General features: G+C 40.0%; 1 protein-coding gene across 5 annotated transcripts in view; it reads left to right on the plus strand.

Moving 5' to 3' along the window:
• The window catches only part of Lclat1 (lysocardiolipin acyltransferase 1), a 146,907-nt gene that overhangs the window by 108,706 nt on the left and 10,783 nt on the right, over positions 1–27,418 (plus strand). For all 5 annotated transcript variants that reach the window (XM_028779004.1, XM_028779009.1, XM_028779003.1 and 2 more), the window contains exon 5: positions 1,320–1,436. In XM_028779004.1, coding sequence (XP_028634837.1) covers positions 1,320–1,436 — 117 coding nt within the window. The remainder of the gene's footprint in view (positions 1–1,319; positions 1,437–27,418) is intronic.

A 27,418-nucleotide genomic window follows, 5' to 3' on the forward strand; every position in this document is an offset into this window, starting at 1 on the left:
ATCTTATATTTACTCCTAGGAAAGTTATGTTTATATAGATATTTTTCTTGTACTAGTCTGTAAATTTCCAAACAGAGCTGAGAATTACATGCCCTAACATTTGCTGTCATCAGAAGGTATTTCATGATCTCTACTAGTCAAGGCCACATTTTTGAACACTTTATTTTCCAGTTGTATTTGCTGAGTAATGAGTTTGATTCTTCTTGGAATTTGTAAAGTGACCTCATGGAATGGAAAAAGAAGTTATTGCCAACAGTTGGAACATATACTTGTCTCTGTAACTATACTCAGCCAAACCATGTTCAGATGTTTGTACATGATGTGCTAATCATGTGCCTATTTTGTTGTGCAGTGGTTTTGGTTAGTAATATTAGCAACTCTGTGCTTGAGTAAGGCAGATACTTCATTTGCTTTCAGTGCCTAAATTATTGGGTTAAAGAAAATGTTGATTTGATTGCTAGTTATTTCTTCTGGGTGTCTAGATCGTGTTCATTTTTAGTTTTATTAGTATTTTTTATTACATTTAAATTTTTATTATTTCAGGATTTTATGGTTATTACTGCTGCTTGAGATTGAACCTAAGGCCTTGCACGTGGTAGACACCGTAGCCTTTTGAACATCCTCACATAAAGATGATCTTTGATGAAAACTTTAGCTTATTAGATTGTGTTTCTGTGTCACAATTTTCATTCATATCAGTTTTTTAAAAGCCTTCTAAGTAATTTTAAAGTTTGGGATATAAGTTTAAGGAAACATATTCAGGCTTATTCATAACATAAATTTACATATCTACCTACCTACAGATTCAGGTATTTATAAGGGATTATCTCAAATGTTTGCCTTGTGGGGATGGAGAAATAGCCCAGTGGTTAAGAGCATTTGATACTCTTATAGAGGACCTGATTTGGTGCCTAGCACTCATATGACTGCTTACACCCATCTGTAGCTTCAGTTCCAGAGGATCTGATGCCTTCTTCTGGCCTCCTTGGACACTGCACACTGTCACACAGACATGCAGGCAAAGCACTCATACACATGCTTGGAATGTTTGCACCGTCTTTGTATACTGTGTAACAACAGAAAAGCAGGCAGGGTCTCACAATGTAGTGGCTGGCCTGGAATTCACTGTGTACACTAAGCTGGTCATGAACTCTTGTAGATCTGCCTGTCTCTGCCTCCTGAATTCTGTGATTGAAGGTGTGCCCATCATGCCTGGTCATAAGTGCTATTTTTTTATACAAGAAATTCTTAATGTTCTTCTTTAGCTCACTATCTTCTTTTTACCTTATGACTTCTAACAGTTTATTCTTTTTCTCCAGAAAATAACAAGGCTAGAAGTAATGATTTTGCTGAGAAGAACGGACTTCAGAAATATGAGTATGTCTTACACCCAAGAACCACCGGCTTTACTTTCGTGGTGGACCGTCTAAGAGAAGGTAAGTACTGATCTTAAAATGAGTGGTTTGAAATAAATGTGACACAAATTGCTGAGTTGTATATGTAGATCTGATATGTAGTGAGCCATATAAATCCAATGACCTGTGACAAATAGTCACCTTCCTCTTCTAAAAGCTACGTGTCATAAAATTGCCTGTGCCTAACATGAAAGGCCTTGAAACCTTATGTAAGAGAAGGTGTCTATCCCTAAATGGCATAACTGTTCTTTTAGAGTCTGATGTGCTTTAAGATACAAACTACAATTTGCTAAAATGGAGCTTTTTACATCTAAGTACCAAGATTTTGAAGAAATATTTGCTATCAGCCTAGATTCACATCGGAATCATAAGACCAAACTTGTCCATGGTCAGATTGGGTCATTTCTGTTATTATAACTACTAAGATGTGGACTGTGGGCTTGACTTTTTGCTTTGCCAATGGATAACGCATGCCTCTGCTGTCAGTTTGTAGAAGCTCATAAAGGGTGGAGGTCTTTGTCTTTGTGTCTGTGGAAAGTGTCGGGAAGATATTCAGGTGGTATGCCTGTGTTCTCACTTTTGTCTCCTCTCTCTTAGGTAATAGTCTCTCTAACTTACTCTTTTCAGTCCACAGTGTGGTTTCCATTGTATGTATTTAGTAATTTCTTTAAAGGTATATGTGACACTGGGAAGCAAGCACATTACTGTAGTTCTTAGTTAATGGAAGATGACTTTGGGACATATCTTTTACTTACACGATTATCCTAAGTACAGACAAGACAATGGAGAGATTGTTTTATAGTTGATGAGGGTATATTTGTAACATTCTGTGTTCTGAAATCCAGAAAATATGTACTAGCAACCTGGTTGTTAACTTTGCTGCACACATGAGAAGTGTATATTGCCTAGTCAATACTCGAACACTAGTTAGTACCCACAAGTAGTAATTAATTGTTCCCTGCCAGGATTGGTGACTGATTTCCCACAGCCAATATTAAAAAAGGGAGAAAAATTCAGATGATCTCATTGGTTTTGGTTGGAAAACCAGATGATAAGTCTGTTTATTTCATTAAGAATTGTGGACTAGAAACCTCTATACTATATTGAAAAGAAGAACCATGTTGATGCTTGTTAAAACAGTAAAGCCACTAACATTGAGTTCTTACAAGTGTGGGACATTGTTCTAAGTGTTTGTAATGTAAAGTTTACTTCCTCTTTACAAGTCCCCAGAGCAGTTCTCATGTATCCCACAGAACAAGGGCAGACAGCAAGGGGAAGAAAGCCATCAGTTACTGGATAGTGTGGGATAGAGTAGCATATGCGCCTTCATTTATAGTATGACTGTAGTTAGTCTCCAAGCCACAAAGACACCTTAGTACCATGAGTGAGCTGGGTGATTTTTAAGAGAGGATTGAAAAGAAAGAAAGGCAAAAGGACAATGGAAGGGTAATGGTCTTGGATAGGTGTGGGTGCTGGGAGGTGACAACAGAAGCAGGCACGGACTGGGGAGACACACTCACAGTGTTGAGGACAGATTTGGGCTCTTGGCAGGAGAAGGGGGTTCGAGTAAACAGAGAGTGAGATCTGCACCGAGGGTCAGCAGTAAAGAAGGTTAGAGGCCACTGAGTCCACAGCATTCTTCTGGGAAAGGAATGTAAGACTCAAGAGGAGGTCCAGCTCAGCTTTCTGATCTTTAGGCCTTGAAGATCTGCTTTTACAGTACAATATGAAAAGAACGCTTACTGTTATAACAAGTGATCGTTATAGTTAATATTTCAGTAGTATTCCAGTGGACCTCCAGAAGCCACACATTAACATGAATCACCATAAAGCATCATTTTCATGATTCTCACTTGTAGCTGAGCTTAGTGTGGCTGCTATCTATTGCTTAGTAAGTGCAGGCAGGCAAACATGAGTTCAGAGCACCAGGAGTTAGGATAAAGCCAGAACAAGCATTATTCAGCTAGAGGGGAGAGATAACAAGGAAAGGAGCCCATGTCTCTCTTTAGAGTCTGTTTACCAGGACTGAGAACACTTGGCAATGTTACACTAATTATGTAACGTTTTATAAGTAGGTTGTTTCTGCAACAGTAACCACTAACAGTAACACTAACAGTAACAGGGTTTGCCCTGAGAGCCTTACTTTGTACCATCTGTGTACTTGGTTTAAAATTGTGCTAGAGTCTTTCTTTTTTGGGGATTTGGAATCACCCTTTGAATGAAAATCATCAGCATTAGTTGTGTGGACTCTTTTAAAAAGTGCCAGAAAGTACAAAATATTGTCCAAGCATGTTTTTCAAAGCATTATGTGTTATACTCAAAGGTGCTTGTTAAAGGTGATTCATACAGGCTCCTAATCACAGAAGCTTCCAATATATGATTGTGATTGTGTGTGTGTTTAAAGACAGAAATAATCCAGTTACCAATCTCAAAACTAGTTACCAATCTAGGGGAAAGATACTATGGATTTTTTAAATTATACGTTATAATAAAATGTATAATGTCTGTGTCCTCAAACACTATTCATCATAATGTCTAGTAACTTGTAATTTTGTTATAGCTGATGCTGTTGTAATAATCATTTTCACCAGGAGGAGGCACAGGTGTGCGCATTTGAAAGCTCTGGGTCTTACTGAAACAACTTGAATTAGGCTAGACTACCCGGAAAAAGAGAGAAAGACATTTGTTTCAGAGTATGATCTAATTTGAGATATGACTATCTTCAGGAAGTTTCTAGTCTTAATGGTTAGAGATAAGAATGATACACATTGAAACAAATGTCTGAATTAACATGTATGGTAAGTGCTAAGTTTTATGGCATATAATATGCAGAAATTTTGCTAAATAGTACCAAGTGTTCCTTTAAGAGAGTCCTGTGGGACTGAAATACTCATGTGTGTGACTCCTGTAAGAGGCTGAGTTTCTCTTGAACACTGGAGAGACTGAGCTGGATAGGCAGAAAGAACAAACATTCATGGGTAAGAAAGCACAAGAAAGGGCCAGTGTGGCTCAAGCAACCTCCTTGCAAACTTGAGCCTGTGGGAGCTGAAGACAGCTTGTAGAGTAGTAGTCAGTAGTTTAAAATGATATTTTTAGATGTGATACTTCAGGTAGCCATACTTTAATTAGTCTATTAATAGATTGACTCATCAAATTGGCTCATCTATTATTAATAGATTTGAAATCAGTATTTTCTTAAAAATTTCAAACCAGTCCACATTTCTGTCTAAATGTAGCTCATATGAATAGATTCTGCTTAGGAAGAAATGGAGGATATGGCCTTTCCATGAATCTGTGTGTCACTGAGTTAACGACTAAAGAAAAAGTAAATTTCCACCAGGTAATCTGGATCAGCACACTTGAATAAAGCCCTTCAGTTTGATCAGGAAGAGAATTGCTGATGTAACAATAAGTTTTATGCATATGTGGTACCTGATGGGCCTGTGTCTGGCACTCTTGTATTGGTCACTGTATTCCTCCTTTGCTATGAGAAAACTGTAAGCAACAGCAGTACATTCATAGGCAGCTCGGCTTCAGCAACATTGTGAAAGTCCTTTAGCTTCTTGAACTTGAGGCTTGATTCATGGCTACCTGCTTACAGTTAATCTGTTTGTTATAGTGGCTTTGTATAGAGAAGGAGTCAAGCCAGCATAGGTCACCACCCTGTGCAGCACACACTCATTTATTTTAGTCAGTGAGCCTCTCCTAGGGTGGAATTTCAGCCACCATTCTGAGCAGTTGTAAAGGAGGGCAAGGAAGACAGGCAGGCATACTAACAACTGAAATATTGGGACATTCAAAACCATGTACCCTGACCTTTCATGGCACTTTTCTTAATTGCTGGAAGCCACTTATAAATATGTCAAGACTTTCCCCTTACATTGAAAATGTGATTGTATAGTAGACCTTTGACATTTGCAAGAATATTTTCTGAACTCCGTGCTGCTTCTCCACAAGTACAGATATCTTTGCAGATTAACAGTTGGTTTCTTTTACGGTCATGTCGTAAGGAGCAAATCCTGTCTGTTGATTTTGGTACATAAGCACAACACTAAAGAGATCAATGAGTGGGGTGAGCACACAGCCCACCTCAGTGATGTGGAGATTTAACATTCTGAAATAAATGGCAGCAAAAACAAAAAATGAAAACAAAGAACCCAAGCACTTTATTGTGGACAGATCCTGACTTGATCTTTTTAATAAAACAGTTTATGACAACCTTAGTGGAAAATGATGGAAGGCACATAGTTTATATGATACAGCCCTCTAACATTTAGCAAATGCCCCTCATGTTCCAGGCCTTGAGTTGTACCTGTTTTTCCTTCCCTTCCCTTGTTTATTCAGTAGAGTCAGCCATGATGCTTTTACAAACATAGCTACTTAGCTTCAGGCCCAGGCTTGCTGACTCAGTCTGGAACTGCCACTCTTGGCTTCATAGCCCCCAAACCACTGTGGTATGTGCCACTCAATTCTCCCAGCCGAGCCATGTGCCATACCTATACAGACAGGCTGCCTTCAGCAGCTTGTTTAGGATCATGTGGCTTAGTAGAAAGATTGTAATTTGAAGTTAGGTTAGTTTCATGCTAAAGCTCATACACTTATCAGTATAATAAGTTTTTCTGGTATAAATATTACAAAAATTGTTCCTTGTTGCAACCTCCTTAACCAGATATTTTACCCTGAGTTCCTTGAATGTGGTGTGTGTGTGTGTGTGTGTAACATTCTTACCTTAAAATTTAACACCAGTTATGAGTTATGTCTGGTATACTATACACTAGTTTCTTTTTGGAATTACTGCATTATTTACTTCAGGTACCTTGAGTGTTATTGTGCATTTGCTTTGTATTTTTTCTAGAATCTAAACAGTTGGAACTATACCCCACTTCATATTGGAAGTGCCCATTCTTCCAAATTGAGGTCCCATTTTTTTCCCTTGTTTTAGCCATTAAGTCTCAGATATGTATCATAACTTTATGTTTACAGGATAGCATCTCCTTCTATTAAAAAAATAAAAGTGTTTTTATTATATAAAGCACATTTATTATTACAAGTAGGAAATTAGTTATAAAGAAGACATCACCATAGCCTTAAGTATTTGCTCCAAGGGACAGTCTTGCTCGTCTGGCTCCTGCTTCAGCATATGCATATAGCAAACATTAGGATCCAGTCATATATCTTGTTTTAAAATAATTTTTAAAGTTATAATAAATGGTTTGTAACATGTTTCTAATTTGCTAGTATATGCTCTATCAGACTACTGTTGAACTAGATTCCAGTTTTGCTATCATTACAAATAATACCACATGATTAGTTTCTTACGGGCAGTTTCCTTAGCCTAATTACCAACGTGTGTAAGTTTTTTCAAGGCTTTTGAAAAACTCTTTATCTTTATTTGATCTTCAGTTCCACTGAGAATGTTTTGGGACCCTCTCTTACAGACACGCCCACAGTCTACCTGTCTGTTCTCTGTGCCCCGTTGGTGTTGGACACTGTTGCTTCTCCCTTTCTCTGTTCTTGCCTCTGACTCACCTGCTCTCATTTCTCGTTTGTAATCCACTCCAGACACTGCTATAAGGAAGCCCTCAGTAATATACCACTCTAGGACAATCAGATATGTGTTTATTTATTCAGAAAATGTTCTCGGACACCTATTTGCTTGAGAACTGTAGAGTTTAGAAACAATGTTAGTGCATTGTCTTAAGAAATAATGCCTGTGGAGGCCAGTAGAGGGCATCAGATCCCCTAGAACTGGAGTTACAGATGGTTGTGAGCCACTGTGTAGGTGCTACGAATTGAACCCAGGTTTTTAGAAAGAGCAGCCAGTGCTCTTAACTATTGAGCCACCAGTGGGAAACAAAGGACATGGAAGAAGGTGGCCGTGTCTACTTTTAAAACTTCACTATTCTAAATGCCCCATCATGCAGTGAGCCAGTCCTGACTTACTTGGCCATTCTCCTTTACACCTTTTACCTCTGGTTACTTCTGTCCATATTAAACTCTACAGTTCTTCACTTTAATTTGTAATTTTTCTTTCTTTTCCTAAGGACCTTCCCTGAGTTTGTTTCCAGTCTCTGTTCTCTGTCTAGTAGAACACTGCTCTTTATTAAAGAGCTGCTGTCACGCCTGCCGGGACACCAGAGCAGAGCTGTCTCTCACAAGCCTAACTGTAGTACCACTGCTACCTTCATTCTGGAGCTTAACCCCAGCAGATACTCACGCAACAGGACTTTTCTGTTGTGAAGTGAGATGTACGGAGGTCTGCAGGGCCACCGGAGCTGGAACGGAAGATTACTACTGTTTCAGACACGTTCCTGCCTTTGTTTGTTTTTCCTCTACTACAGGATAAAAGAGTGAGCCCTCTCCCATTGTGTATATACTTTCAGAAGAGAAGTGTAGAAACATATTTCTTGAACTTGAACTTGTAACTGAACTTGAATTTGATTATAAAAATCTGTATAGAAATGTTCCTTAAAAATCTTCATAGTTCGTATTCATTACACTTGGCACTCTATTACACAAAGTTAGTTTCAAACAATTGTGCATTGTACATTTAAAATGTGGTTCTTAATGTAGAAACTAACTGGAAAGTGTTAGACTTTCTAACAGTGAGTTTTAGTTCTGAGGGACAGTTGGACAGTTTTGTGTCACTCTGTAACATTAGCCTCCAGTAGGAGAAAAATTTTGTCCTTGATCAGATACAGTTTTTCAACTACCAGCCAGATGTCAAGAATGCCTACTCTAATGGAGGGAGGGCCTAATATAAAGTCTGCTGGTTTATAGCAACAACAAAAGTCCTCAGAATGTTTGTTATTACAGAGTTACCATTGTTAGAAATGAGTGAACATTTTATGCTTGATGTATTTTACTCCTTTGAAACTATTCTCTGTTCACACATACTGGTATCATGATAGGATGTCTCTATTAAGGCTGTTACCCTAGAAATTGCTGATTACTGACACTTACAAAATGTTTATTTTAAAATTCAGAATCGTGGAAGAAGAAGCATCTGTAAGTAAAATTTGTAGTGCTGCCTTTCTTTGTGTGATGACTTTGTGGGGTGTGTACTGACCATAAAAGTCTTGTTACATGCACTGACATGTTCTCCCTCTGAAGGCAAGAGTGAGAAAACAAAGTAGAGGGTGTACTGGAACCTAGCATATGCCAGCTGGATGGAAATGGCCATAGAATATTGCTGGAACAAGACTTATGGGAGGGCTGCAGGTGAGGGTGTGACGTGTGACGTGTGTGTGTGTGTGTGTGTGTGTGTGTGTGTGTGTGTGTGTGTGTAACAAGACTCTTGAGTTTCTTTTTTATATGAAAGTTTGCTCTCAGCAAAGGTCAAATTTTGACCCGAATATAATAAATTCTCTGAACTCTTAAATCAGAGAATTTATTTTAATAGGAGCATATGACTGCTTTTTTGTTTTGTATATATCTTGATTGCTGTGCTTCTTTTTTGGGTTTGTCCAAAAAAGGGGTTTATCTTGTTTGCTGTCAATCTGGATCTCTCTCTCTCTCTCTCTCTCTCTCTCTCTCTCTCTCTCTCCCTCTCCCTCTCCCTCTCCCTCTCCCTCTCCCTCTCTCTCTCTCTCCCTCTCTCCCTCCCCCCCCCTTCCTTCCTTTCTCCTTCCTTTTTCTTTCTTTCCTTTTTAATTTTTTTAATTGAAGGCTGCAGTTTAGCTCTTTTAGCTCTTGGCTTTGTAGATTTTATTCATTTTTATTAAAAATACTCTTTCTACATTCATTTTTCGATCATATGCATTAAAAAAGTCCAAGATTTGCAGTATTATATAGTAATACTAAAGCACTTTCAAGTCTTAATAGTAGTGTGTACATATAAAAAAGAACACCAAATGTATAAATTGTTCCCTTGCATTCTGCTTAGGCTATCTTATTTATATTATACAATGTGAATTGATTATATTTCTATATCATCATTCTAATGTCTTTGTAAATATATAATTTTGTGTTTATTTTTAATGAATAATAAACACAAGGCCTCTGTCTTGTAGTTAGGGTCACATGATCAAAGTATGCTGGAGACAGCATTGGCATAAGAATTTGTGATGAGCACATTTAGAAAGTGTATAATCTAATAATACAGAGTGCCATGGTGTGACCAGTGTATAAACTGCTATGATATGATCAGTGTGTAAAGAACAGTATATGATCTAATAGTACAAAATACCATAGTGTGATCAGTGTGTAAAATATGATGTATGATCCAATGGTACAAACACAAGGACCTGAGTTTGGTTCCCTAGCACCCACATGAAACACTGAGTACTGTGGCACAAGCACCCAGGAAGCAAAGACAGAATCTCTGGGCCTTGTGTCAAGCATTAATGTGTCCATTAATGAGTGTGAAGGCTCAGCAAGAGACCCTGTCTTTAAAAAGTGGAGCTAAAATTCTGATTGAGGGAGACACAGGCCTTGACACTACACTTGTTTATGTGCATGTGTACCCAGTGCGTGTACACATCTCAGCACACAGGCATAGATAGTGTTACTGAGTAGAGAAGGACCATTATTACAAGCAGAGTAAGAGAGAAAATTAGGGAATTAGAAGTTAAATTGGGTTCTGATGGTTTGAATGGAAAATTTGGAAGGGCATAGTTGCTCAGTTAGAGATACTGTGTAGAGACCTGGCCTGACTGGAGCCCAGGGTTGATCTTTAGTATTACAGAGTCAAAGGAGCTAAGTTATCAAAGTAGTCTTAGTTGTCATGAAGTTTAACTTCCAGCAAAACAGAAACTTAAAGGGATATGAAGCCATGCCGTTTGTAAAGGTAGCAGCTATGACTGTAGCTTCTCAGGACTGGTGAATAGATTGTCCTTCTTACTCTTCTGTGACTGTAGACACTCAGGGCAGGTGACTAGATTGCCCCTTCTTACTATTCTAGGCATTTACTACTTGCTTTTGCCTTTGTCATCTTCATCATTATCCCAAAATAGTGCCTTGTTTTCAGATTTCTGCAGTAATTATGTTCCATTTAAAGTAGGCCCAGTAAAAGTAATTGTACCTCATGATTTTTACATCTCCTTTGAACCACAAGTGAGGTCTCTCCAGAGCTGTGATGACATACAGTAGTAGAGTAGGTTCATCTTGATTCCAAAGACGCTAGACAAGAGTCACTGAAGAAATGCGATATTGACCTCTTTACAAAATGGATGGAAATTTAAAAAAAAACTTATCTTTTCTATAAATGGTCGTATTTTATATCTGTAAGCATTGATTTGATCTGAATTAATCTTTTCAACAGTAATGAGCCTGATTGCAAGACTGGGTACACACAAACGATGGGTATGCTTTCTGTATGTTTTCTCAGATAACTGGTTTCTAGGAGCCAGAAATACCCTGGGGCATAAAATTCTGAAAGAATCCTTTTGGTACAATCACCATATTTTTGGTGACCGTAGAGAATAAGGTGCATAGGACTGAAGTACCAGAAGCCAGAGCAGAGTGTAGTGAAACGGTGTAAATGGAGGTGTGTGTGAGGGAGCTTGCTGATGAAGAGAAAAGGGCTCAGGTAACTAGAGGCAGGACTGCATTAAAGATGGCTTGGAGAGCATAGTGGTTCTGTAGGCACTTGTGCCACTGTGACTGACTTTGTATGTAGATCTTGGGGTTTGAACTCAGATCTTTATGCTTGTACAGCAAGCACTCATCCACTGAGCAATCTCCCTAGCCTTCAGCATGACATTCAGCTATAGCATCCCCATTACCCTCTTCTGTCTCCTCTCCAAATGGTCTCTTTCTTCTTCTCAAACTCCCCCCCCCCCAACACACACACACTCTACATGAAAGAGAAACCTATGATACAGTATTTGTCTTTCTGGATCTGGTTTGTTTTAAATACAATAGTCTTCATTTTCATCCTTTTTTTTATTGATGACATAATTCATTCTTTTGGGGGATGATAAAATTTGATTGATAACATTTTCTTTACCCATTGATGGGTACCTAGATAGACCCCACAACTTGGTTATTGTGAATGGTGATTCTATAAATGTAAACACAGAGGTGTCTCTTGCTATTTTGATTTAAGATTCCATTGTAATCCAGTAGCAAAGTTTCTTGATCAAATGGAATTTCTGCTTTTTTTTTAAAATATGGCCTGTGTGTGTGTGTGTGTGTGTGTGTGTGTCTGTGTCTGTCTGTCTGTCTGTCTGTCTGTGTCTGTCTATCTGTCTGTCTGTCCTTTCCTTTTCTGCCTTTTTGAGGTAGGGCTGCGCTTGTTTCTATTTCTGTGCTATATTCTCCAGGCTAGATGGCCCACAAAGGTACTAGGCAATTCTTCTGTCTCCACTTCCCGTATCTCTATCCCTGTAGGAGTGCTGGGATTACAGATGTGTACTCCAGTGTCTTTTTTTCTGTGGGTACTTTTCCCTACAGACCCACATCTGCAGCCCCGTTTAGATCTTGAGGACTTTCCTCACTAGTTCCTTTAGTGCTTTGGCTGCTGTTGTGGAGTCACTTCTGGTCTTCAACAGCTGAGCCACTCAAGTTATGTACCTGTTAACTATTGTATATGAAGACCTTTGGGACAAGAATCATAGGTCTGTCTTCAACTCTGCTGTCACCTCAATGCTTTTCTTCTTCTTTTTACCTACCCACCCAGCCCAGCTGCACACATAGGGCAGCAGTGCTAACTTGTTTAATAAAAGCTGACTGAAAATAACAAACCTACTATAATCAAGTTGCATGAAAGAGCACTAGGAAGTTTGTCAGAATTCTTTACTAGGTTAATAACCCTTGAATATCAACTTGGAAAATATTATTGCATTCAGATAGATAACATCCCTTGCTCAACAGAGTGAAGTATATTTGTAGGTGATTATCTTAACGTAATGGCTTAAGGTATTCAATTTATCTCATTGTTCTTTTAGCCATCAGTAATACTCTTGCAATAATGCAGTCCACTATTTATCTTTACAGACTATTTGAGCTACTTAGTTCATATGCAGCATGTACACTGGCTCCTCCAAATGGATATTGATGCCATAATGCCTACAAGCCAGAGATATATATTAGCTAACTAATTAATTAGTTAATTGTGGTTACTGTTCTGTTGTTATGAAGAGACACTATGACTCAGACAAGAGAGAAGGAAGGAGAGACGGAGGGAGGGAGGGAAAGAGAACAGAGCAGAGAGATTGTACTAGGCCTGGTGTGGGCTTTTGAAACTTGAGTGATAACACCTATTCCAACAATGCCATACCTTCTAATCCTTCCCAAGCAGTCCATCAGTGGGAGCCAACACTCAAATACATGAGCTGTATGGGGGCTATCCTCATTCAAACCATGAATGAAACCTCATTCACCATGTTACGGTATTTATTTTTACCCCACCTCTGATTTATCCATTTGAATTTAAAATGTATATGTGTAGATATATATATCTACATATATATATCATTTTTCTTTTCATTTATCATTCTTGTTTCCCATTCTACTTGTATTCTGTATTCCATCCTTTCAACTGTACCCTTGCCAGTATGCTCAGCAACTTAGCCACATTGCCCTGAGTAGAACACACGTGGCTGAGATAGAACCCTGAACAGTGGCCTTCCTTTTTTAGACCTGCGTTGTCTTTGACTCTGTTGGAGAAAATCCCCCAAACTGTGCAGATTACTGCCAAAGTAAATCTTGTAGCTGTAACAGATACTTGGTTGATGAAGCAGTAGACATTTACTCTTAAACTCTGGGTTAAATGCCTGAGCTAAAGCATTTCAGGGTGACTGAGAACAATGAGGTAAATGTTGAAGACCTTGGACCATTAAGTTAGAATAATCACCTCCAAATAGTCCAGGTTTCTTTTACAAAAATGTATGCCCAAACAGGTATTATCTCAGAAGCAAAGCATAGGGAAGTGTAACTACTTGTACAAGCTTATATTTACTTTGAGGTGGGCTTTGTAGTCCAAGTTGGGGCTCAGTGTTGCCCACCTTAGTCTGCCAAGTGCATATTGCAAGTGCTGCTGCTGTGTCCAGTGAGGGTGGACTTTATTCAGAAATTTCATAGTTACTCTCTCTATGCTTAACATTTGTCTTTTTAATCCTGTCTCATGCCTTTGACAGATCCTTAGTGATAGGCCAACATCCTCCTTGCTCTTCACCCATGTGTGAAGTGTCCCTGGTAAGGGACACTAAGGTGTGATTCATACTTTTACATTTAGATGACTACTTTAAGTTTTACTTTAGGATATTATTGCTTTGAAAGAAAAATGGTAGTTACAGTTTCCCATGAGCCAGAGAACATCAGCCTTCATGTGGTTTTGCTGGCACACTGGATTTCACTTAAATAATCTTCTACTCTCATAGTTTATCTTGAGAGGACTTTTGGAACCAGCTTTGCCTGAAGCTGTTTGAGTTTATTTTAATTGTTATTTCTATTTTTATGTGTACATGTTGGAGTATTTGTTTAGCTACCTCTACCTGCCGTCTAACTCTGTTCCACCCTAATCCCTTCCAGCTCCACAACTAGGTGGGAGAGAAGACTAGAAGGAAAGGGGGACATAGACCTTTTTAGGGGTATCAGGTACCTAGAGACATGTCCAATCTTCATCATTGTCAGAATATCCAGAAACTCAGCAATAGCAAACCAGCAACCGGCAGACACCACAGGCCCTCTTGGGACTCTCCCATTTATATCTTCTCCAGAGTTCCCAGAGTTAAACTCTCTGTAGCTTGTAAAAATTACTTCCCTCTTAGGGTTCGAGACAACCATAGTTAATGACTGTGGACAAACTGAAGCAGCCCCATATCCTACACCCGGGATTAAAACAAAAACATATTCACATAATATAACTGAGTTTTTAAAGAAACCAAAGTTCTTACTACATGTATCTACTTGCACCTACCCGAGTTTACATGTAACACATGTGCAGTAGCCTGCGGAGTCCAGAAGAGGACATTGGACCCTTTGTACTAGAGTTACAGGAAGTTGTGAGCAGCTACATAGGTGCTGGAAACTGAACCCACACCCTGTGCAAGAACAGCAAATGCTTTCAACTGCTGAGCCATTTCTCTAATCTGGATTTTTTTTTTTTTTTTGCATACTTCACCCCACATAAACTTGTGATTCAGCACGTTTGTGGGGGAAGATGAAACTTGAAATCATCACAAAACATACTTGGTTTAAACTTCTATCATTGATCTTAAAATACCCTTAACCAGCATTTTTAATGGGTTTCTTTCAATGTCGGCGTAAGCTAGTAGCTTCATTATTCCTTCATTGAAAGTACTTTTGTGGGTGGCAGAGGAAAATCACTGTGTGTTTAAAAAGTGTTGAGTAAAATAGAATAAAAGCTTTGACTTGCCCTACCAAGAGGCGGGAGACCTAATTATTCCCCACCCATGCGTGAAATTGAGCCTAATAATATTTCAGGAGAGATGAGACCGGTTCTTACCTGGAAGGAGTGGGATGCAAAAGCAGAATGCCTTTACTTTGGGATGGAAACTTGACACATCATCTGGTGTCTCACTGTTCAAAGCTCAGTAAAAGTTTCAGGATGCGAAAACGTATTCAGCACACAGGTGACTGATGGTGGCTGATCACATATGCAAATCACTTAGACACTTAAAGGTGCCGTGTAGCATAGTTTTAAAAGGTAAGTGCTAATAAGCCAGCATACAACTACCAGCCAAGGTGAGTATGGTAGAACATTTCCTCTGGTTTCCAGTGCAGTGCACCTTTCTCCTTCTTCCTTACCAGCATCCTTCAGTGCCCAGCTACTTTGAATTTAATAAATATATTAATATATGTTGAGTTTATTCAAATCAAGGTAATGTTTATATGAAGGGCTTTTCAAATGATAGGTCTGTGTTCTTTCCTAAAAGAGAGCCTAAATTTGGGCTGTTATGTTAAAATGTTGCATACTGTCACTGTCCAACTATTGGAGACATTATTATATTGCTATTGGAAATATTATATATTGCTACATGCTGAGAGCTGTTGTAATATTTCTGGGCTGCTTTTCAATACCAAGTTGCTTAGAGAGAACACCATTATGGAGGTGGTGAGGCAATCAAAGCAAAACATTGACTGGGATTAAAGGCGTGCGCCACGTGCTTCAGCAGCAAAGCTCAAAGCTTCTGTGCATGGAAATAGCAAGTGTCTAGAAAAGCAGACATTAGGGAGGTGTCAGAATGCTCCAGGTACTACTAGTTCTTTAATTTCTAACAAAGTGGGTTCATCATGAACAGAGCCAAATTCTCCAGCAAGTTGGGAGGAAGCAGCATTTAAGCATTCAAGCTACCCTAGGTTTATTATAATCCTTAGTCGTTCTTAGTGAGATGCTGCTGTGTAGTCCAACAGAGGAACGGAGGGAACAGCAAAGAGGCTCATTAGAGAGCAAGAGTATCTTACAGGGAGCAGTTCTTAGGCTGGAGACAGGAAAAAGCCAAGATAACAGATGCCTAGCTCTGGTCCTGATTCAGTAGAGAGTGGAAGGATCCAAGGAGTATTTCTCCAAGATGAAACTGATAAGCTAGCTGATGTTTGAATAAATGAAAAGAGATTTGTACCTTTAGCATATCATTTGGGTATGAACACTTGACAGGTCTCTAGAAAATTCGGCAAAGAGAAAAGTGAGCTTAAGTTTACCTTCTGAAAAATGATTAGTGGGACAGAAAAGAAGTGTAAGTGCTGTTCACGTCTGCTGCGAATATGTCCGTAGCTGTTTAATGTGTAAAGAATTGGGGATTGGGACTGTGAGGGATGTGGGTCTTTTCTCCTCCCTGAAGTAGCAGAAGCACATGTACCGGGGGGCTTTCTGGTTAGCTAGGAAGTGATTGTCCTTTCTGGGTTACTATACTATGACTTTTCAACCTCCTATTCTATGCTTTGGCATCTTGGAAGGGACAGGGTCAGACAGGAATCCAAATAACCTGTAAATCTCCTCTGCTCTAGAGAGCAGTGGCTTCAGAGAAAAGGCTAAAAAGGAGACAGCTGCTCTCAAGTCTTTCGTAAAGAGCCAATGAGTAAACATTTTAGACTGTGCAGTCACGGCTTTCTTTTACAGCCGTGTAACTGTGCTATCGAGGACAAATGAATGGATCTTTATGAAACTTGAATTTCATAAACCCTTCATGTCTCCTAGTATTCTGAGAAATTCATTATTTCAAAGAAAAAGTAAAAAAAAAAAAATCATAGTGCACAAGCTCCCTCAGCACAGGTACAAGTGACCCCTGGGCTGTGCCTCACTGACCTGGTCTTGGCCACCTGAAGAACATCACACACGTTTTAGACAAACCAAAGAGTAGGAGCCAGGGCACGAGAGGCAGACTGAAGTGTGCAGCTCCCTCGGGTAAGAAGAAGGGTTCTTCCCCAAGTGCTGCCTACCCTGTGTCCTTGCAGTGTCCCCACAGGTGGAAGGCCCTCAGTCCCTTCCGAGGTCCTCACCATTTGGCTGTCCCCTTACACGTAGACCTCTAATAGTTAAAGGAGCTATTGAGGTAAAGCCTGCAGTGTTTCCAGAGTCATTCCCCTGGGTTTGAGAGAGTGCCTTAGGAAAAAAAAATCAGGCGCTGTGTGTGTGTGTGTGTTAAATTAAGCATTTATAGTGCCAAGGTTCGCAAGAACTCCTTACTAGCCTAACGGTGTTTGTACACAGCAGTATTTTCTAATTGAAATTCAATCATAATCTCCAAATTGCCCCAGCTTAGACTAGTTGAAGGTATAAACTCCATTTCATCTCATTTGGCCACCTGCATGCAGCTGTCTTGACGTCAAAAGTGTGTCTGTTTCATTAAAATGTTAATTTCATGGCTTTAATTCCCTTTGTAAAATATACCACTGCAAGACAGTATATGCAGATGTATTCTAAGGCAGACTAATTTGCATGCTGTGTTTTTAGTTAATTTCTCTAGGTTTCTTTTCTCTTAACTGCTATTTTTAGAAATTGCTTTAGTGCTTAAAATGTGTTGAAATATATAAAATAGATATGTAAGCCAATTTCAGACTTTCAGAATTAATTTAAAAGAATCCAGAAAGCTATTTTCCTCATCTTGAACACAATTACCCATTCTAAGAATAAAGCATGTTTCCGTCCCCCCTGCAGCCCTAAGCTGCTCTTGTAAAGGAAGATTCAGAGGCAGTAGCAGTGAACTGAGGCCCAAGTGAATTCAGTGTCTGGTAGACAAATGAAGAGCATAATTCTCATAGTCTTCAGAGCGCCCCCTCCACCTTCCTCTGGTTTTGAAAAGGAACCAATATCAAGTTTATATTTTACTCACCCCACATCTTGAGTTCTGACTGATCGCCCACAAAAGGAAAGTTAACTGAAAACTTTAACCAGCAGACTTTCGATGCTCTCATGGAGGAAGCTAAGGCTGCCCCAGCTCACCCTCAAAATAATTAGAATAGTTACACCCTGGAAAGTACAGACAGAGGCCTTCTAGCAAGGCTTTGGCCTGGGGTTCTTGCACATTTCACATGTTTTCCATTGTCTTCCATCTATGACACTTACGTTTTCTGGCTAGCCTTCTGAGCTGCTTGGCTTTCTCTCCTCTGGTCTTCTGTGTAAAAACCATTCCTCACAGCTCTGAGCACCACCTATGTTGCTCTCCTTAATGGCTGCTTGAGAGCAGATGCACTTCCCTTGGTGACTCACTGTCTTCTGGCTAGTAGTGTTCAGGTGCATGCTTCTGCTCAACCTCTTACCTCCTGTCTGATCTTCCCTATGTCTCCATTAAGTGCATTGAATATTGATTTTAGATATTGTTTCACAAAGTCAGATACTATCTAATATGAACTTCCTTCTTCCTGTCTTCTCTTAAAAATACTACTACTAAGTTACTACCTCAGTTTCAGGGGACAGAGCTCTCCATAGTCCTTGGTTTCTGGAGCTTCACCATCACTAGCATAGTTGTGGCCACTTGTGCAGTTGTTTCTTGATAGACCCTTTTCCTATATTGTTTCTTTCGTCTTCCATATGCAAATCTTTCTACTAAGTAAGTATTTATCTTGCTTGTGTTCTTGTAAACTTCATGTTTGCCTATATGGTCCTGTATTTTTTTTTTATTTACTTACACAAATAGGATTGTGATTCCCTTCTTTTTCTTGATGGCATTTTGTTTTTAAAAGCATGTTCATTCTCCTGGCTTCTGTTAAGAAGGAGCATGCCTTCTGTCTGGTATACCCCTTCTACATGTCTCATTTACTTAAGCTGCTAAAGATAAGATCCATCCAAGAAGCCTCTATCCCCCACACCCATCAGCACATGAATGGCCTTATTAGTTCTTTCATGTGCTGAGAACTTCCTAGGGGTGCTGCCCAAGAGTAGATTGGTTAGCTGGAGGTACTGGCTGGCTCTGTGTGACTTGCTCCACACTCCCTCCAGCTTGGATGGTTTTTTTGTTTTTTGTTTTGTTTTGTTTTTTGTTGTTTTTTGTTTTTTGTTTTTTTTTTTGTTTTGTTTTTTAAGCTCCTACTGCTCTCTGAGCCTGGCCCACACTCCTGCAAGCCTTTGCTATTATCTTGCTTTGTGTTTCTTGCCACTTGAGCAGGTTTAAGATGGAAACTTGTGGCTTCCATTTCCAGTTGTCTGATTAAAAAGGATTTTTGTGTGTCTGCTATTTTGTGGGTTCTTTTCATTGAACTGCCTGTTTGTGTCTTTGGTGTTTCTAATGAGGTGATTGTGTGACCTGTTCATTTGTACTAACTAGGTTTTTCTGTGTACATGTGTTTTAAATTTTTAGATATCACAACCGTGGTTTTATTGTGTAGTTACTGAGCAAGTTTGCTTGCATGTTTAAACACAGGGTCTCTTTGGCTCAGGCAGACCTTGAATCCCTACCCTCCTGCCCGAGGCTGCCTGGTGCTGAGTTATCAGCCTGGCAACCATGCTCACTTAATATAATCATAGTGATAATCTTTGCTTTGCGGTTTCTGTTCTTAAAATTTTGTTTGAAGGAAAATCTTCCTTTCCCAAGTGCCCCTTGGCCTTCACTTTCTTCTGTTAATCATGTAGCCGCATTCTTACTCATCTTGAGCCCTTCATCTCTTGTTTGGTCTGCATCTTCTTTCATTTCCCCGGGCTACACACTAAGCAGTTTATTATTCTACCTTGCTTTGTGATGTCACCTTTATTTTCTGTATATTAAGTTCTCATATACCTGTGAGCCTGGCTTTGATTTTATTCTGTTGCTTTGCTGTTCCTTCTTTTTTCCTCTTGAGACATCTGATGTTTGTTTGTTTCTCTGTAGCCATTGGAGCCCCATGTCCTCTCAGTCTCAGGAACTTGTTCTGGCATCTTCTATCCAGGACAGTTTGGACAATTCCAAGTTATCCCCTCTGAACTCAGGGCACTTATTGCCTATCACAATCTCTTCTCTTCTCTTCTCTTAACATTTTGTATTTTTATTCATTTCCTGTGTTGTTACATATCTCTTCCCATGTTTGTATCTTGTATTTCAACTGGATTACAAACTTTCAACAGGCATGGGATTGCTTGCGTATCTTTGAATCTGTCTTGGTAATTTCAACTAACTAGGCACTTAAGCTTATCATCATAACCGTGATTTAGTGAGCATTTAATAAACGTCTCATCCGTTCTCTGACAAGTGCATGAGATTTTTGGACTTAATTGTGAGCATATGAGGGCAATACGCCGTTGAGGAAGGAAACACAAGCATAGTTTCTATATGCACTTTTGGAACGTAGCTCACTCTGTAGAATTATTTTTCTCAATCTTTAAACTTCCTATTCCTCTTGACTTTCTCCATATTGTAAAAGAGAAAGCATAAATTTACCAATTCTCTTTATCTTTCCTCCTTTAGTTTTAGTAATTGCATTTTATTTAGGTTTCTTTAATGAACTGTGTGAAATGCTATGTGCTCAATCAATCATGTACAGGGAAAAGCAATACATTATAATTAGGATCTATTATCATTTAATTAGGCATTCTATTATTGAATTAGTGCCTCTGGCTTCTCCTGGTCTTTGACTAATCCTGAAACAAATTCCTTTTCTGTGGACAAATATTAGCTTGTAATAATAATTAGAGTATTCATCTAAGCTAAAGCTTTTCATTAAGTCTCTTTCTGATGAAGGTAGTTCCTCAAGTACAGGCTGATTTAATTTAATATGATTTATTCACGTATGAATCAAGTGTAGGGGAACTGTTAACACTAGACGACTGACCTTACATTCACAGGTCTCTGGGATATTTAAGCTCTTGTCTTAGTAGTCTAGGTGTAATGTCACACTGCTAATCGGGAGTACTATAATTGCTAGAACAGGCTGCCATTGAGTACAACATTCTGATCCCGTTCTGTATCATGTTGGAGCCTAAAGTCCGGTTTGAGAGTCATTTCAACAAGGTGGTCCTACACATTTCATGTGCTTCTGTTTTTTACCAAGTGCAATGTAGCTGTAGCTATATACCCTGAATCAAAGGTCTCTGTGGACACGAACATAACTTGGTGGGGGTTTGGTTAAGCACTAAACCTTGAAGCATTGTCCTAGCCTTTTCTTTAAAGCTGCTTGACTTAGTCATTATGGCTTCCTTACCCTGTCCACACTTCCACCTTTCTTCTGTCAGTGCTGTTAGGTGGGTGTTACATTTAATTGGTGGGATCCTTTAACTTCTCTCTGCACCATAATCCCCCAGTGTTTCTTCCTACTTTAAGTCTGGTCTCATTGACTGCTCTTAAGCTTTAGTTAGTTCAGTCTTTGTTGTTCTGACCTCTTGTCTAGCCTTTTTGTTCCTGGTTCTTTTAGTTTGTATTGCTGCATGAATAGGAATAAACTTAAGTAAACTAATATGAAGCTACAACATTTGTTCTGATTTGCTTCGGGGAAAAAATCCAATTCTGTACCAAGGAAGGCCATTGTAAGTAAACCAAATGCTTGGTCTAAACTGTAAGCTGCAGCTTCAGGAAGCCTCAGGGACAGAATAAGTGTGGGAGGTGGGGAGAGGAGAGAGAGAGGGAGAGGGAGGGAGAGATAGAAAGAGGAGGGAGGGAGGGCAGAAAGCATGTACCTGTGTTCATCCTGTTAGCAGAGAGTGAAAGGAATACCAGGAGAGGGAATGGAGAGGCACCCTGGCGTCCTTTTACCTTCTCAGGCCCCATTTCCAGCTGTGCACCATAGTGAACATGTTGTTGGGAACCTGAGAGCCCCTCCGTCCCCCCCCCCCCTCATTTTCTGCCCTTAGGAGCTGTTTTCTGAAAGCTGCCATGCTAGAAACCCAAGTTAGGACAGGGACTAGACAGAGAAAGAAGACACTTTTATGAGTGTAGGAAGCTGAGAGAGCACAGGCCAAATTAGAATTCCTCAAAGGCCTGGTAAAGTTTTAGAAGCTGGAAGCTGCCCAGCAGGAAGGAGCATACCTTGGTCGAGTCAACGGAGAAGGTGGTTGACAGGCACCTTAGCTGATAGAAGAGGGTCTCTAACTTAGGGGAAGGAGCAAAGTCAGAACAAGAATGTCATCTTAAGGCAGCAGTTACAGCACTCGGAGAATGTGTCTGCTCTGATGAAAATGCTCTGTGAGATTATTTTCCTACCTAGTGGGGGGCCCCATGTTCTTACAGATAGAAAGGGGGAAAAATAGCACAGTAGAGATGAAAAATGCTGTAAGGAGGTTAATGATTCTATTTAAAGATATCCTTGGGAATTAATTAGGAAACACATGCTCCTATGATAAAATCTGAATAGAGAGGCTGCTTTCCAGAATACTTAATGAAGTTTCTTTTGTTGTCAGAAGGAACTGATATACAAAGCATAGAGGATTGTATTCTAGAATTTCAGAAAATAATAAGAAAATGCTTAAAAATAGCATTATGCGCTTAGCATTGCTGAATATACCATGGCTAAAACAATTGTCATCCAGGGGATAGAGAAGGCAGAGGGACCTATCACACTCATTTAGCTCTGTAAACTTGAGGACCTTCTGGCACTGTGTGGAAACCCTGGTACTTTTAGTTTAGTTTCTATAACACCATACTTGTGACCTTGATGTCCCACCGTATAGTGTGGAATCTTATCATTGCAGGGCAGCTGACAGCTCATGAAGAACAGCAACAGCTGCAGGGCAATGCAGCAGTGGTTGTGCAGATAGGGCAGGAGAAATACCAACTGCTCTGACCTTCTCTCTTCTGGTGTGCAGGATTGTTAATCTCAGTCACTGTCCAGCTGAGTCTTACTGTCCCTTTCCACTTCAGGCTGTTAGAGAAGATTGCTCTCAGGCTGACTCAAGCAGAGGTTATCCCCAGAGAGGCTTAGCTCAGTCTGTCCATATCTGCATTTTGGGATGCTGATTCCATAATTTCCTGAAATCACTGGGAAATTTCTGCCGTTGTTATGCTTACATTTAGCAGAAGAAGAAGATGGAATAAGTAAATCGGCAGTGTATCAATGGCAGTATGTGCCAAGGGATTAGGAAACCTACCATTTCAGTAGGGAGGGGCCACGGCCTCTCTGATAGAACAGACAGCATACTACTTGAATGTGCAACAAAGAACCTGGTGCTCATTGTGGCTAGAGCAGAGCAGGGTATTGGGCAGTAGGCAATGGGAACAAATGGTAAAAGCTCATAGACAGCACAGGGCTTCTGAAGCCTCAGGGGCCTACTCAGTGAGATGGGTAGCTGCTGGACAGAAGAGTAAGGGTTTGGCAGAACATGTGTGTGGTTAACATTCTGAAAGCGTTCCTCTGGGTGCTATAGTAAGCTAACAAACCATTTATAGAGGTGTTCTCCATGATCCAGATGAGACAGATAGTGAGGAAAATAGGGGAGGTAGGAAGTGGCGGCTTTGGGATTATATTTTGAAGTAGAATCAATAGGATATTCAGTTGGGTTTTGGATATCTGAGGATGACAAGGATGACTCTGGGATCGATGAGGAAAACAGGTTTTAGCAGAAAGACTGGGTTGAAGTTGAGTTTAGGTCACATTGATTTGAGATACTTATTAGACATCTAAGATGATGTAAAATTAGTGGTCAAATATATGAGTCTAAAAATGAAAGACCAGCTGGAGTTACAAGTTTGGAAGTCAGAAACACATATTTGGTATTGAGGTCACCCAGGGATGGAGAAGAGGAGGCAAGCCCAGGGCATATGATGCTCAGAAATCACCCAGCAGTCCACAGAGGAGATGCCAGAGTGGCTTGAAGAGAGCTGTGTGGCTAGGTGTAAGCACACAAGGCCAAAGGGAGTCCATGGGTGTAGCTCTATGACAGTCACTGATAAAGAGTCATGCTAGAGTGGTAGGCTGCTCTTCTATTGCTATGATAAAATACCATGCCCAAGGCATCTTACAGAGAAAGAACTTATTATGGCTTTCAGTTCTCGAGGTTAAGAGTTCGTCATTATGGATAAGCATGGCAACATGTGGCAGGCATGGCCTCAGGAGGAAGGAGCTGAACAGTCACATCTTTTACCACAGGCATGAAGCAGAGTGAACTACATGCTGGTCAATGGTGTAACCTCTCAGAGCTCACTCTTAGTGACATACCTCTTTAGTAAGACTGCACTTCCTAACCTCTCTGTCCCACCCCCAACAGTGCCACCAGTTGAGTACCAAGTTTTCCAATGCCTCAGCCTATGGGGGGATATTCTCACTCTTACCACCACAAATGATGAGGCCTCAGGCTTATTTGGTAATGATTGGCTCACTACAGTGGAGATTGAAGGTCATTGGTGTACAGCTCTAGAAATATAGCTCTGTAGTAACCAAAGAAATGAATGATAGCTAGAAAGGAGATAAAACTGTCTGGAGGAGGAGATGAGAGAAGTTATAAAAGGTGATAAGCAAGTTACGAGGATCAAAGAGTGCATTTGTTATTTGTTGTATTACTGTGACAAATAACCTTACAAAGCCTAAGAAAGGAAGAATTTATTTTATTTATTTATTTATTTATTTATTTATTTATTTATTTCACAAGTCTATCATGGTGGAGAAGTCATGGCAACAGAAACTTGAGGAAGTTGGTCACGTTGCATCTGCAGTCAGGAAACCAGACATGAATGCTGCTGCAGAGCTCACGTCCAGTCTCGGGCCCCCAACCATGGGATGGTGCCACCCACACTTAGGCTGGGTCCTCCCGTCTCAGCTAATCTAATCCAGAAAATCCCTCACAGACATGTTCCATCAAGTTGGCAGTCAAGGTTAATGTCATAACGGAGCTGTTGGGGAGGGGCAGCATTATTGAGTTGACAAAAGACATACGAGAGCATGGCAGTGGAGGGTTAAGCAGGTAAAAACACACTGTCATTGTAATAATGGCTGAGCTTCACAGGAAGTTTTGATTATGGTTATGTATTTGACTATTTTGGTAAACAGGAAGGCCAAATAATGTGGTAATGTAATAAATGAGAATGATCTGATTCTAAACCATCCATCTGCAGACGCACTGGCCCTTACTGTCCTCAGTTTTATTCTTGGGATTTTCTTTTGTTTTTGTCACTTATAATTGAGTGACCTGCAATTGCTTCAAAATTGTGTTGATTCAATGTTATTCTTTCTAGATACTATCAAGAAAACACACTTATGACCCTGAAAATCCTTGAAGAAATTAGTTTTAAACTGTTAGGTTACGTACGACATAACTAGGAAAAGGTACTGTACACCAGACAGGAAATGAAAAGACGAGGCTTGGCTTGTGAGCTTGATGGTGTCCATTTTCATGAGTGAGCAGAGAATCCTAGCATAGGGAAATCCTTAAACATAGTAACTAAATGGGAATGGATGCTGGATTTCAAAGATACTTTGTTTTCTAATGTTTTGATTTGGCAACTCTCCAAGTCCCTATTATAAAGCTCTTTTTAGCATATTGCAGATATAACACATTTGTTAAATTACTTAAATGTTTTCAGGACAAATAATTTAGAAGGTCTCCCTGCACCCTCCACCCCCAGCTCCCCAACATCCCAATGCAATGTATCTTCACGCACCTGCTTGTGCCATGTTGCTTCTGTGGTGGTCAGAAGGGCAAGTCTCTAGTTGGTTCTCTTCTGCCACCTTGTGGGATCAGGGAATGCAATTAAGGTCATCAGTACATGACTCTACTTGCTGAGCTACCTCAGGGGCCCAAGAAGCATTAAAACCTAATATGCAGAGTTAGAATTTACAGTTATAAAATGTATTCAATTACAGTTGTGTTTCTGATAACTACACAGCTTTGTGTAACTTAATACTTAATCCCTTAGTCAAAATATAGAACAGTCAAAATATATCACTCCCAAAGTTCTCTTCCAGGCCTCTCTGCACAGTTTCTCCACTGGGCCCTGTCATGACTGATCTGTTGTCTGTTACTCTGGCTTTACCTTGTCTAGAGTTTTGTGTAGACAGCATTATATAATATGTAGCCTTATGCCTCTGGTTTCTACTTAGTACAAGTGCTTTTAACTTCCATCTGTAGTCCTGAATATCTTCTTTATTTTCATTACTTAATGACAGCCCATTGTATGGAATATATCACAGTTTGTTTACCTGTTGTTCACAGACTGACATGTGGTTTATGCATAATGTACAGCATTTCTAAGAACATTTCCATATAAGCATCTGTATGAATTGAATTGAGTTTAGTTGTTTGTTTTCTTTTTGGTTTGGTTTGGTTGGGGTGTACAATGCCCAAGTGTATGATTGCTAGGCCTCTGCCAGACTGGTGTGAATTAGGGAGAGCTCCAGGTGTTGACCGTAGCTGTTCTTGTTAGCAGGGATGTGGTTTCTATTTGTCTAAAAAGTGAAGGTGTGGGTTTATTTGCTTTTGATACCGCTTTTTTTTAAACATTAGATACAAGTCATTTTATTTTAGAAATATTCTCCCTATTTATGGCTTGCTTTTCATTCATCCTAGTTCTTCTGTCAATCCCAACCCTTCACTTGCTAAGAAATCAACAGTAAATGTAGAAAAACATAGGTCTGTGGCTTTCTGCAAGCATGCAGGCATTAGAATACACACACACACACACACACGCACACGCACATATGGTTTCAGAACTGACAGGGCCTCAGACCCTTTGCAAGAAACATTCCTTACTGTTTCTAGCTAATGGAGCTTCCAGGGTTCTGGAAGATTCTATTTCCAAATAAGGTCACATCCTGGAGTTTTAAAAAGGCATTTATGAGACACACACTATCCAGAACACCATAACAGACCTACCTCATTGTGCTTTCACCATGCACTAAATGTTTGCCCTTCTCCCCCTAAATCCAGGTGGTGACACCTAAATCTCCATTGTGATATTAAGTAAGATGCAGAGCCTTTGGAGCTAACCATCTGGGAAAGCCTCAGGAGAGAGATTAGGATGGAGGAGGGAAGGATTGGAGACCTTCTGCTCATTTTCATGTTATAACAAAGATACAACAAAAAAGATATACATCTGCAAACCAGATGTTGTGTTGGCAGGCTCCTTGATATTGGACTTTGCAGTCTCCAGACTGTGTGACATGTGTTAGGTTACACAGGCTATATGGTCATTCCAAATTGCAGACCAAACTGGATGTATGGCAACTCTAGGAGTTGACCTGTAGATAGAGGCTCTTCCCTCCTGTTTCCTGTGTCTGGAGGAGGATTTGCAAAGTTCAAAGCTACCTCTTAAGCTTAGCTTCAGGAGGCACCTCCCAAGCCTTGTTTCACTCCTCTGCTTAGATGCAGCACTTATGTCCCAATAGTTGGTCTACGTTATCGCCCTGGCTTCGGCCTTTAGCTCTTTGATGTCAACCTCTGGCCACTCCACTGCAGCTTTGAAAAGTATCAGTACTGAGAGGCTTCTCATTGGTAGACTTAGGAGACCTTACTAGATACTCTAACAGATGTAGAAAGGCCACTCCAGCCGGGCAGTGGTGGCACACGCCTTTAATCCCAGCACTTGGGAGGCAGAGGCATGCGGATTTCTGAGTTTTGAGGCCAGCCTGGTCTACAGAGTGAGTTCCAGGACAGCCCGGGCTATAAGAGAAACCCTGTCTCGAAAAACAATAAAAAAGAAAGGAAGGAAGGAAGGAAGGAAGGAAGGAAGGAAGGAAGGAAGGAAGGAAGGAAGGAAGGAAGGAAG

Source organism: Grammomys surdaster, unplaced genomic scaffold, assembly GCF_004785775.1.
Source record: "Grammomys surdaster isolate TR1022 unplaced genomic scaffold, NIH_TR_1.0 343, whole genome shotgun sequence".
Taxonomy (NCBI): domain Eukaryota; kingdom Metazoa; phylum Chordata; class Mammalia; order Rodentia; family Muridae; genus Grammomys; species Grammomys surdaster.